General features: G+C 47.0%; 1 protein-coding gene across 3 annotated transcripts in view; it reads right to left on the bottom strand.

Moving 5' to 3' along the window:
• NUP54 (nucleoporin 54) overlaps positions 1-8,307 on the bottom strand; it is a 75,224-nt gene extending 66,917 nt beyond the window's left edge. For all 3 annotated transcript variants that reach the window (XM_073600947.1, XM_073600948.1, XM_073600955.1), the window contains exons 1-2: positions 8,153-8,307; positions 3,891-3,989 (exon numbers count right to left, since the gene is read on the bottom strand). In XM_073600947.1, the coding sequence (XP_073457048.1) occupies positions 3,891-3,989; positions 8,153-8,198 (145 nt within the window). In that variant the 5' untranslated portion in view covers positions 8,199-8,307. The remainder of the gene's footprint in view (positions 1-3,890; positions 3,990-8,152) is intronic.
• Positions 8,308-12,940: the final 4,633 nt, after the last annotated feature.

The raw sequence follows: 12,940 nt of genomic DNA, 5'->3' as shown, positions 1-12,940 counted from the left end.
GTGCCTAGTCTGTGCAATGCTGTACCGTACGCTAATACTCAACTAGTGAATGGTAGCGTTCAAAACATTCACCAATGCAAAGACCAGGATTGTCAGGACAGGAGGGACAATAATAGCGGGTGTCATGCCTATATCCGCGCTTGCTGCAGACACAACATCTTTTTTGGGGGGGTTCGCTGGGTAGGGGTACTCGGGAGGACATAAAAATGCCTCTCATGCAGCCGACTGCATTTGGTTGGGGATGTGAATGGGGGAAGTACGGGCGCTGCAGAAGCGGTAGGTTCCCAATTAGGATTGGCGAATGCAGCAGGAAGGGCATTATGGGCACGACGGGCCTGTGTTTGTCTTTTTGGTGGCAGCGGGACACTACTTGTGCTTGCCACCTCACCAGCTTGAACTGCACTTATGGGACTCGCCACGTCACCAAGTGTTACTGCAGTGCTGGTTTGACTACGACCGGGGTGTACTAGGCCGCTGGCGCTTGCCAGTTCACCAAAACGCTACCAAAAAAACTGTTAACGATCGCAGGGATCAGGCCTGACTCTGCGAACGCTGCAGTTATGCATTTAGTGTTTTGTAAGTGACAGTGATCGATCGATACTGCACTTGGGTGGGCTGGTCTGGGCCGGGCGGAGGGGCAAAACGCAGGTGCTAGCAGGTATCTGGGCTGATCCCGCTAACACTGCGTTTTTGGGAACCCTAAACTGCTGGGGACGCCAGTATAGATCTGATCGGATCAGATATTGATCAGTTCAGATACTATACCACTAAGGGAGGTGTACAGTGCGTGCGTGGGTGTTAGCGCTACTGGCACTAACCTGACGCTGCCTGGGGCTGGTGCTTGCCAGTTCACCAAAACGCTACAAAAAAAACTGTTAGCGATCGCAGGGATCAGGCTTGACTCTGCGAACGCTGCAGTTATGCGTTTAGTGTTTTGTAAGTGACAGTGATCGATCGATACTGCACTTGGGTGGGCTGGGCTGGGCCGGGCGGAGGGGTAAAACGCAGTTGCTAGCAGGTATCTGGGCTGATCCCGCTAACACTGCGTTTGTGGGAACCCTAAACTGCTGGGGACGCTAGTATAGATCTGATGGGATCAGATATTGATGCGTTCAGATACTATACCACTAAGGGAGGTGTACGGTGCGTGGGTGTCAGTGGTACTGGCACTAACCTGACGCTGCCTGGGGCTGGTGCTTGCCATTTCACCAAAATGCTACCAAAAAAACTGTTAGCGATCGCAGGGATCAGGCCTGACTCTGCGAACGCTGCAGTTATGCGTTTAGTGTTTTGTAAGTGACAGTGATCGATCGATACTGCACTTGGGTGGGCTGGGCCGAGCTGGGCGGAGGGGCAAAACGCAGGTGCTAGCAGGTATCTGGGCTGATCCCGCTAACACTGCGTTTTTGGGAACCCTAAACTGCTGGGGACGCTAGTATAGATCTGATCGGATCAGATATTGATGCGATCAGATACTATACCACTAAGGGAGGCGTATGCTGCGTGCGTGGGTGTTAGCGGTACTGGCGCTAATCTGACCCTGCCTGGGGCGACGCATATCACCGCCGGGCGATCAGGGGGCTAAATCTTTATTCGGTAATAAACGGCGGGTTCCCTGACACTATAAAAAATAAACAAACTAACCAGCGTCACCCGTAACGGTTATACAGTGATCAGTGGTGAAAGGGTTAACTAGGGGGCAATCAAGGGGTTAAAACATTTATTAGATAGTATATGGGGGTCCCTGTCGCTATAAAACTCTGACGGCGAACCTAAATATTTACGTCCCTAACTAGCATCACCAGCGACACTAATACAGCGATCAGAAAAATGATCGCTTAGCGACACTGGTGACAGGGGGTGATCAAGGGGTTAAAACTTTATTAGGGGGGGTTAGGGGGGTACCCTAGACCTACAGGGGGCCTAACACTCACTGCCCTGACACTGTAACTGTCACAAACTGACACCAATACAGTAATCAGAAAAAAAAAAAAAAAAAAAAAAAAACTGCTGGTGTCAGTTTGTGACAGGGGGGGGGGGGGGTGATTGGGGGGGGATCGGGGGGCGATCGGGGGGGGGATCGGGGTGTTTTGTGTGCCTGGCATGTTCTACTGTGTGTGTAGTGTTGGTGCACTTACATTGCAGTCTTCTCTCCTCGGCCCGGAACGGAAAATACCGAGCCGAGGAGAGATGACATCATTTCCTCTGCCTCTGTGTACAATACAGAGGCAGGGAAATGATCCCATTGGCTGAGAGCGATCGCGAGGGGGGGGCCACGAATGGATGGCCTCCCCCTCACCTCCGATCGCCGGGGGAGATTTGCCGACCGCCGCAGGCACCGGGGGGGGGGTCCGATCGGACCCCCCACCCGCGGGCAGGCAAGGACGTACATATACGTCCTTTTGCCTGCCCGTGCCGCTCTGTCGACGTATATAGTCGTGCGGCGGTCGGCAAGTGGTTAAAAATTATGATTTAAATAAAGCCTTTTTTACTAGTGATTTAAATCAAATCCCCCATGGTTCAAAATTAGTCAGAATTTCCCTGAGGCTTTCTTCGTTGAAAATAGGTCAGAGTAAACTCCCCTTCCTCTTATTTCTTCTGTGAGTTTATGTGAGAAAGACTTTGGTTCGTTTACTGTCCACTACATAGACTAGGTAAGTGATTGTTTGAGTTGGCGTTCAGGGAGACTTTTCGTTCACTATCCACCCCAGATTTTTGAGGTGTTGAATTGCTGTTCTCAGATTGTCTTCTACACTTTGAGTTGGAAAAGATCAGGAGGCTGTTTAGGTAGGGGGATTATACCAATCCCCCCTTAGTCTGACTTCTGAGTGCTTCTGCTAATATTTGTATAAATATCCCTGGCACCAAGAAGAGGCCAATAGTAAGGCAGAGTATTAAAGGTGTACAATGTCTTGCGGACCCCTTATCACAAATCTCAAATATTGTTGGTGACTTTGTTTTATGGAGACATGCAAATAGGCATCTTTGATGTCCAGTGTTGCTATGCGTATACCTGGTTGTATTATGTTTTTGATAGAATAAATTGATTCAATGCAAAACTTTGTATTATACCTTGTTTTGAAGGCTTGAGTTTCAAAATTAGTTGAAATTTCCTGAGGGTTTCCTCTTTGCAACTCCCCCCCCCCCCCCCACTGGTATCAAGTCAATAGCCAGCTCCCTGCAGTGATGTAGCACTTTCCCACAGTTGCCAAAGAAAAACAATCCCCAAAATATGGAGAGCTCACTGAATGGGTCCACTAGAGGTACTCACCGGGGGATGGCTCAGAAAAAAAAGCAGTTCAGTTGGGGGGGGGGGGTGTTTGGATGTTTTTGGACATATGGAGTCAGGAATGGTCCTCTATTCGCCCAGGAAAACCCTGGCTAGGCATACCCAGCACCCTTTGGAGCCATGGAAAACAGCCAGACAACGAGGAGACTTCTGCAACAAGCACAACAGCCTTTTTGAAAAATAAACATGTGATGCTCCTGTTGGTCCGGAGGATATACAAAGGCATGTGTTACTATTTATAACGGTGGATGATTCGTGTTTCACGTGGAAGGAGCCTTCTCTCAGATGATGCCCTGGTAGGTGACTTGAGAAAATCTTTTATGACGCAAGCGAAAAGTGATTTGGAGATGTAAAAGCACTACCTGACACATGTACAATGCAAAGCAAGTCGCATTATCTACAAACACAAAAAGGTTAAATATTCTTTGTAGTCTATTGTGACAAACAAAACATTTCATAAATTAGCCACAGGCAGGTGTGTAGGTTTTTTGTCACTTACACCAAAACATATCAATCTACTGTTATTTAAAAACAATGCAATTACAATCACGTAACAAAATGTGATTATCTTGAGCTCTGTTGCCAAGGTAGGGTAGCTTACCGCCAAATCCTGTTGATGCTGCTGTGGTAGTGTTACCAAATCCAAAACCTGATGCTGTAGTCTTGGGAGTAAAACTTCCCAGGGAAAAGCCAGTTGTGCCTGTTGTACAAAATACACTAAAAGTGAAAGACTGAAGCTTTGCTACACGTATTAAAAGTACAGCAAAGCTTGACCAAAACAAGCTTCCAAAGATTTTTTAAAAACTTTTCAAGTGCTTCATACTACTGTAGCAGTATCAAGAAAGGGTTGTTGCTCCCTTTATAAAGTTCAATCAAAACAAAATCACAAAGTACTCATATAACCATAAACATTTTTAAAGTGGTTGTAAAGGCTGAAGGTTTTTTTAGCTTCATGCATTCTATGCATGAAGCTAAAAAAAAAAAAAAACCTTCATGTGCAGCTCCCACCTCTGCCCCCGCTAATACTTACCTAAGCTTGATCTCAAGCTAGCGTTGTGCACAAGACCTGAGGCTCTCCCAAGTCTCTCCCTCGTGATTGGCTGAAATGGAGCAGCAGGAGCCATTGGCTCCCAGTGCTATCAATCACAGCCAGTTATGTAGGAGCGGGGCTGAGCCTCACTTTCTATATCTTATGGACGCAGAGAACTGGCTCAGAGCGAGCATGCATGAGTTCCCCCCCACAGCAAGCGGCTTGCTATAGGGGAACTCGGCAAGGGGGAGAGGACCAGCGCGCCGGCAGGGGATCCTAAAAGGGGATCAAAACCATTGCACAGAGCAGGTAAGTATGGCATGTTTGTTATTTTATTTTTAATATTTTTTCCTTTACAATCATGTGAATCTTTTAAATCTGCAGCTTTCATTAAAAGAATACCCTGTGATCCGACCATGAGGGTTCTTGCTCAAGCACTTCATTTTATAGGGTGACAACTGTACCGTAATTGTGCTTCTATGTAGTTACCCTGTCACATGCACCCTGATGATGACTACAAGATGCCATGCTGACACCCATTGCACAGTCACCATAAAGAAGCTGATCCAGGGCACAAAAGAGCATCTATTGCTGGAGTGAGCGCATATAGAGAGTCTGAAAAAGGATGGAGGAGATCAACAACTCTACTTTAACCTTTTATTAACCGCCTCCCCCCAATACTTACCTGAGTCCTGAGTCCTATCTCCTTCTAGTGCTGTGCCCGAGAGCAGCAGCCCTACTCTCTCTCATCTCACAGAACTCAGAGGCAGCATTGGCTCCTGCTGCTGTCAATCAAATCCTGTAAGGAGGGAGAGAGCAGCAGGGCCAAGCCATGCTGCATGTGTCTGTAAACGCACACAGCCTGGCTTGGGATCGAACCTGCACGAGTGCCCCAATAGCAAGCAGCTTTCTATGTAGGCACTTGGAAAAGTTAAGAAGCTGAGAACGCAGGCAGGGAACCCCAGAATGGGAGGAAAGGGACCGCTCTGAGCAGGTAAGTATATTATTATTATTTTGGGGGGGGGGGGGGGGGATTGAAGCTTTACAATCACTTTACGTTGACTGCTGCTAAAAGAAATATGGAAGCCACCATTGCTGACCTTTTGAAAACGCTTACTTCCTGGCTTTCGATTTAGTTCATAAAGTCACTGACAAGGAATAGGTATATTTGGTGGGCGGGGGGGGGATTTACTAAAACTGGAGCAGACAATCTAGAGCAGCTGTTCACAACAACCAATCAGCTTCTATCATATGCTCGTTAAATTAAAGTCGTTGTAAACCTCAGACATTAAATATGAACAAATCATATCCCTCTATAGTGTGTACTTATCTCAATTACAAACACTAAACAGAATTTCTGTCTGCTGCTTTGTTCCTCTGCTATCAGCATTAAACACTTCTGACAAGTTTTCCTAACAATAAGACCCCTTTTACACTGGGGCTGTGGCCATGTTCGCAATAAAGCGACACTCGTTTTAGCAGCGCTTTACCGCTGTTTAAGTCACGTTTTTCGGCCACTAGAGGGGTGCTTTTAACCCCAAAGAAGGGGTTAAAAACTTACGTGTAGCGGCGCTTCTGAAGCACTTTTCAGGTGCTACGGTAGCACTGCCGATTCATTCCAATGGGCAGGGCGTTTTGGGAGTGCTAAAAACAGAAAGATGCAGCTTGCAGGACTTCTCGGAACGTCCCGCAAGCGCATCGGCCGAGTGTGAAAAGTCACTCTTGAATGCATGGGAGGCGGTTAGCAGAGGCTATTTCCAGCACTAAAGCGCATGAAAACTGCCCCCACGTGAAAGGTGTCTTAGAGAAAAAAGGTGACGGATGGACCTCCAGCTGACTGACAGCCTCAGGGTTTAAAACCACTTTAAAGTAGAACTACATGCAATGCAAAACTTTTTTTTTTAAACTTTGGATAGAGCGGGGGGGGGGGGGGGGCGCGCGCATAACCCGTCAGGTTTTTTTTTCACCAACTGTGTCCTTTTGCAGAGATTCCCCCTCACTTCCTGTCCCATAGCCCAACAGGAAGTGAGAGGAAAATCCTGCAAATTAAGAAAATTCCTTGGGGACACCAGCTTACCAGAAGTAGTGTCCCCATTGGAAGATTTCCACTCTATTACTTTTCTGGGGACAACCCTAAATGTGTTATTTTCTTTTACTTTCAATGACAATGGTAATCAGGATAAAAAGAAAGGGTGAATCTCCTTAACAGGGGCACAGACACAAATGAAAAACCTAATAGGTGTTCTAATCCCTCTGCACTCTATCCAAAACTAAAAAAAAAAAAAAAGTCGCATTTAGTATACTTTTAAGCTTTAAAAATGAAAGCTGTAAACTGATTGGTTGCCATGCTTCAGATCACCAGGGGGCTGGCTGCAAGAACCCAGTAGACATAGACCTGACAGGCATGGAGGAGGACACAGGAGAGCTGCGGATGACAGAGGCATGTAAACCGACCACGGTGTCAGGGTACAGCAGCCATGATAAACCGTGGTCAGTTTACAGGGGATAGGGCAGAACCAGACAGGATTAGCCAGGCATTTCAGGTGATAGAAGGGGCCAATTTACACAGCACAAGCACTGTGCTGTTATTCATGCTTTAAAGGAGCAGGATCCTTTTAGCTTTCTTTTTTTTTAGGGTACCAAAACACTACAAGTAGCACCAGGATATGGACATTAGCTTATGAGTTTTTAAACGAGTTGCGGCTTTATCCATGTAAAATGTGACATACAGCAACTACACCAGATCTGATGCTGACTGGTAACACTGTAATTTACACTGATCTTTTAGAGGTGACTTTGTTGAGACTGTGACATACAGAATCTGGAGCATCTAGAAGTAGGCACTGCGCCAAATACAGGCAGTGAGACATTTCCCGATCTCTGCAGCTGCGGACCGGGAAAATGACTCACTGCTTGCAATAAGCGCTCTGCAGTGCCGACTTCCTGGCGGGCTCTGCACTTGCAAACACGCCTGAATTCATCCTTAACAGCAAGCAGCTCTCATTCTCAAAGCTGAACCAAACAAGCTGAAGGGAGACGCCGATTGGTTACTATGCACAACTGCTCCAGGTTTAGGAAGAACCCTTTCACGGGAGCTTCTAAATAGCACCTGAAAACCGCCTCCCATTCAATTCAGTATAACTTTTCACACTGGGGCGGTGCGCTTGCGGGACTTTAGGAAAAGTCCTGCAAGCAGCATCTTTGGGGCGGTTTGCGAGCGCTGTATTTAGCACTCCCAAAATGCCCTGCCCATTGAAATGAATGGGCAGCGCTTCCAAAGCGCCACAACAGAGGCGGTTTTAACGACTTCCTTGGGGTTAAAAGAGCACTGCTAGTGCCGCTTTATCGCTAATGCGGCCACCGCTCAGTGTGAAAGGGCTCTTACTCCCCACTGTGAGAGTGTATAAAGGGAACGAATACAGATTGGTAGACACCTTGCTTCTCTCTCCCCCTGAACTAACCAGACTCCACTCCAGTGTCTTATTTTGATCTGCATATAAATTACTCATTTCCCCAACACACCAGCCTGCTGACAGGAATTTAAATAAAAACAAACTGTGGTGCAGCTGTTCATGACAACCAATCAGCTTGTTCAGCTAGGCTTTGAAAATGAGAGACAGAAGCTAATTGGTTAACATGCACAGCTGTCCCAGTCTGCTCCAGTTCGTACAAATCCCCATAAAGTGACACTCAGCCCAGATTAGTCTGGCCGTCAGGATACATTACGGTGTACACATCATCTATACTAAAGGATGTCACCGATATATACATTGCAGAGAAAACAAGTGTAATGCCTATTGGTCCAGTGACCCTCCTTTTGCCTGCCCGCCTACCTTGGTTGGTCGCGGTGCCCGCGGCGGAGGCGAAATTGAACGCCATTAGAGGACCAATTCTGTCAAAACCGCGCTACAACCATCGGGACGCAAAGCATGCACTACGCGTGCGCATGAAAGTTACGTCACTGCACTACGCATGCGCACTAAAGTTACGCTAGTGTACTACGCACGCGCACTCCTTTTGGAAGTGACTGACGTCACCTAGCTGTGACCCTTGGGCGGAGCCTTGGTGATGACGTTAGTGTGCGTCCAGAGTGCCGGATGTGGGAGTGGGGATGAGCGGTGGATTCTGGGTTGTTTTCATTATCTCACTATACGTCACCACGCTTGTATTGGTACTGAATACCAACGCTGAATGGTCCATATTCATTTGTGGTCTTGCCAGTGTTTTCTATGTAAAGCCCAACAGAGTATATATGGAGACAATTTCTTTTGTAATTAAATATGGTAAAGAAGGGTCCAACTGGCATTGCTCACTACATAGCATACTCCCTCAGGGTCCTCTCATATAGGTGTCGTCAGTGCAGGCATGTTTTTTGGTAAGAAAAAACTAAGTACGGGTTTAGCTTTACATCTGTTTTTGTATCTATTTTGTTTTTATAGTTGTTGCAGAAACCAATCATAAGTGACAAAAGTATAAACAAAATTATTTTTCCTGCATCAGAACAGATGCCATCCATTCAGATCTGTCTCCACAGAAAAAGACACAGTGGTGTTCTGTTTAACCACCTCAATACAGGGCACTTACACCCACTTCCTGCCCAGACCAATTTTCAGCTTTCAGCGCTCTCACATTTTGAATGACAATTACTCAGTCATGCAACACTGTACCTGTATGAAATTTGCGTCCTTTTTTTTCACACAAATAGAGCTTTCTTTTGGTGGTATTTAATCACTAGTTGGGGGGGGGGGGTTATTTTTTGTGCTATAAATAAAAAAAGACCGTAAATTTTGTGAAAAAGATGCATTTTCTTTGTTTCTGTCATACAATTTTGCTAATAATTTTTCTTCATACATTTTGGCCAAAATTTATACTGCTACATATCTTTGGTAAAAATAACCCAAATTAGTGTATATTATTTGGTCTTTGTGAAAGTTATAGAGTCTACAAACTATGATGCCAATCTCTGAAAACTGATCACATCTGATCAGGCCTTCAGTACATCAAGTGTATCTCAATTCTTGAGACACTAACAAGTCAGGAAAGTACAAATACCCCCCCCCCAAAAAAAAAAAATGACCCTTTTTTTGAAAGAAGACATTCCAAGGTATTAAGTAAGTAGCATGGTGAGTTTTTTAAGTTTTAATTTTTTCCCACAATTCTTTGCAAAATTAAGATTTTTTTTTTTTTTTTACAAAATCGTCATATTATCAGGTTATTTCACACACAAGTACTCTGATGGGCTGCAGATAGGTACTCGGGTATTCTGATGGGCTGCAGATAGGTACTTGGGTACTCTGATAGGCTGGAGACAGGTACTCGGGGTACTTGATGAGCTGCAGCCAGGTACTAGGGTACTCTGATGGGCTGCAGATAGGTACTCAGGTACTCTGATGGGCTGGTGACAGGTACTCGGGTACTTTCATGGGCTACAGATAGGTACTCGGGTACTCTGATGGGCTGGTGACTGGTATTCGGGTACTCTGAAGGGCGGTGACAGGTACTCGGTACTCATATGAACTGTGACAGGTACTCAGGTACTCATGGACTGTGACAGGTACTCGGGTACTCATATGGACTGTGACAGGTACTCCGTTACTCATATGGACTGTGACAGGTACTCGGGTACTTATATGGACTGTGAAAGGTACTCGGGTACTTATATGGACTGTGACAGATACTCGGGTACTTATATGGACTGTGACAGATACTCGGGTACTCAGATGGACTGTGACAGGTACTCGGGTACTCAGATGGACTGTGACAGGTACTCGGGTACTCAGATGGACTGTGACAGGTACTCATATGGACTATGACAGGTACTGGGGTACTCAGATGAACTGTGACAGGTACTTTGATGGGTTGTGACAGGTACTTTGATGGCTGGTGACAGGTCCTCTTTATTGGGGGGGGGGGGGCATGGATGTAGGCAGGTGTCAATTTTAGTGCTGGGCTGTCAGGGTGGGAAAGATTTAAAGTAGAACTATAGGCAAAACTTTTTTTAATTTTGAATAGAGCAAGGGAGGGTTATAACCCCTGTCAGATTTTTGTTCGCCATATTTGTCCCATTGCAGATATTTCCTTTCACTTTCTCAAAGAGTAAATAATAGGAAATCCCAGTAAATTAAGGGAATTCCTTGGGGACCCCCAAGTCACCAGAACTAGTGTCCCCTTTGGAAGATTTCCCTTCTATTGTTTTTCTGGGGACAACCCAAAAATTTGGGTTTTCTTTTACTTTTAATGATAATGGTAAACAGGACAAATAGAGAGGGCAAATCTCCTTAACGGGGGCACAGACAGTAATAAAAAGTGACTGGTGATCCAATTCCTCTGCACTGCATCCAAAACTAATAAAGTTTTGCCTTTAGTTATATTTTAACCACCTAAGGACCGGAAGGATTTGCCCCCTTAACCACTTGCCGACCGCCTCACGCATATATACGTGAACAGAGCGGCACGGGCAGGCAAAATCACGTACCTGGTACGTGATTGCCTTCCCGCGGGCGGGGGGTCCAATCGGACCCCCCCCCCGGTGCCAGCGGCGGTCGGCTTTTGTCTGGGAGCGTTCCGTGATGAGGGGGAGGCCATCCGATCGTGGCCCCCCCCTCGCGATCGCTCCCAGCCAATGAGAAACATCCCCTGTCTGTGTATAGTACACACAGGCAGAGGATGGGATGTCATCTCATCTCGGCTTGGCAGTTTCCGTTCCAGCGCCGAGGAGAGAAGACATGTAAGTGCACAAAACATACACACACACACAGTAGAACATGCCAGGCATACTTTACACCCCCGATCCCCCCCCCGATCGCCCCCCCGATCACCCCCAAGCACCCCTCCCCCCCCTGTCAAACTGACACCAAGCAGTGTTTTTTTTTCTGATTACTGCATGGTGTCAGTTTGTGACAGTTAGAAGTGGAAGGGCAGTGAGTATTAGCCCCCTGTAGGTCTAGGATACCCCCCTAACCCCCCCAACCCCCCCTAATAAAGTTTTAACCCCTTGATCACCCCCCGTCACCAGTGTCGCTAAGCGATCATTTTTCTGATCGCTGTATTAGTGTCGCTGGTGACGCTAGTTAGGGACGTAAATATTTAGGTTCGCCGTCAGCGTTTTATAGCGACAGGGACCCCCATATACTATCTAATAAAGCTTTTAACCCCTTGATTGCCCCCTAGTTAACCCTTTCACCACTGATCACTGTATAAGTGTATAAGTGTTACGGGCGACGCTGGTTAGTTCGTTTATTTTTTATAGTGTCAGGGCACCCGCCGTTTATTACCGAATAAAGGTTTAGCCCCCTGATCGCCCGGCGGTGATATGCGTCGCCCCAGGCAGCGTCAGATTAGCGCCAGTACCGCTAACACCCACGCACGCAGCATACGCCTCCCTTAGTGGTATAGTATCTGTATGGATCAATATCTGATCCGATCAGATCTATACTAGCGTCCCCAGCAGTTTAGGGTTCCCAAAAACACAGTGTTAGCGGGATCAGCCCAGATACCTGCTAGCACCTGCGTTTTGCCCCTCCGCCCGGCCCAGCCCACCCAAGGGCAGTATCGATCGATCACTGTCGCTTACAAAACACTAAACGCATAACTGCAGCGTTCGCAGAGTCAGGCCTGATCCCTGCAATCGCTAACAGTTTTTTTGGTAGCGTTTTGCTGAACTGGCAAGCACCAGCCCCAGGTAGGGTCAGGTTAGCGCCAGTACCGCTAACACCCACGCACGCAGCATACGCCTCCCTTAGTGGTATAGTATCTGAACGGATCAATATCTGATCCGATCAGATCTATACTGGCGTCCCCAGCAGTTTAGGGTTCCCAAAAACGCAGTGTTAGCGGGATCAGCCCAGATACCTGCTAGCAACTGCGTTTTGCCCCTCCGCCTGGTCCGGCCCAGCCCACCCAAGTGCAGTATCAATCGATCACTGTCACTTACAAAACACTAAACGCATAACTGCAGCGTTCGCAGAGTCAGGCCTGATCCCTGCGATCGCTAACCGTTTTTTTGGTAGCGTTTTGGTGAACTGGCAAGCACCAGCGGCCTAGTACACCCCGGTCGTAGTCAAACCAGCACTTCAGTAACACTTGGTGACGTGGCGAGTCCCATAAGTGCAGTTCAAGCTGGTGAGGTGGCAAGCACAAGTAGTGTCCCGCTGCCACCAAGAAGAAAACAAACACAGGCCCGTCGTGCCCATAGTGCCCTTCCTGCTGCATTCGCCAATCCTAATAATTGGGAACCCACCACTTCTGCAGCGCCCGTACTTCCCCAATTCACATCCCCAACCAAATGCAGTCAGCTGCATGAGAGGCATTTTCTTTATGTCCTCCCGAGTACCCCTACCCAATGAACCCCCCCAAAAAAGATGTTATGTCTGCAGCAAGCGTGGATATAGGCGTGACACCCGCTATTATTGTCCCTCCTGTCCTGACAATCCTGGTCTTTGCATTGGTGAATGTTTTGAGCGCTACCATACACTAGTTGAGTATTAGCGTAGGGTACAGCATTGTACAGACTAGGCACACTTTCACAGGGTCTCCCATTATGCCATCGCATTTTGAGAGACCCGAACCTGGAACCGGTTACAGTTATAAAAGTTAGTTACAAAAAAAAGTGTAAAAAAAAA

The sequence above is a fragment of the Aquarana catesbeiana genome, linkage group LG01 (genome assembly GCF_042186555.1).
Source record: "Aquarana catesbeiana isolate 2022-GZ linkage group LG01, ASM4218655v1, whole genome shotgun sequence".
NCBI lineage: Eukaryota > Metazoa > Chordata > Amphibia > Anura > Ranidae > Aquarana > Aquarana catesbeiana.
The sequence above is the reverse complement of the archived record's forward strand: the minus strand, read 5'-3'. Positions and strand labels throughout refer to the sequence as shown.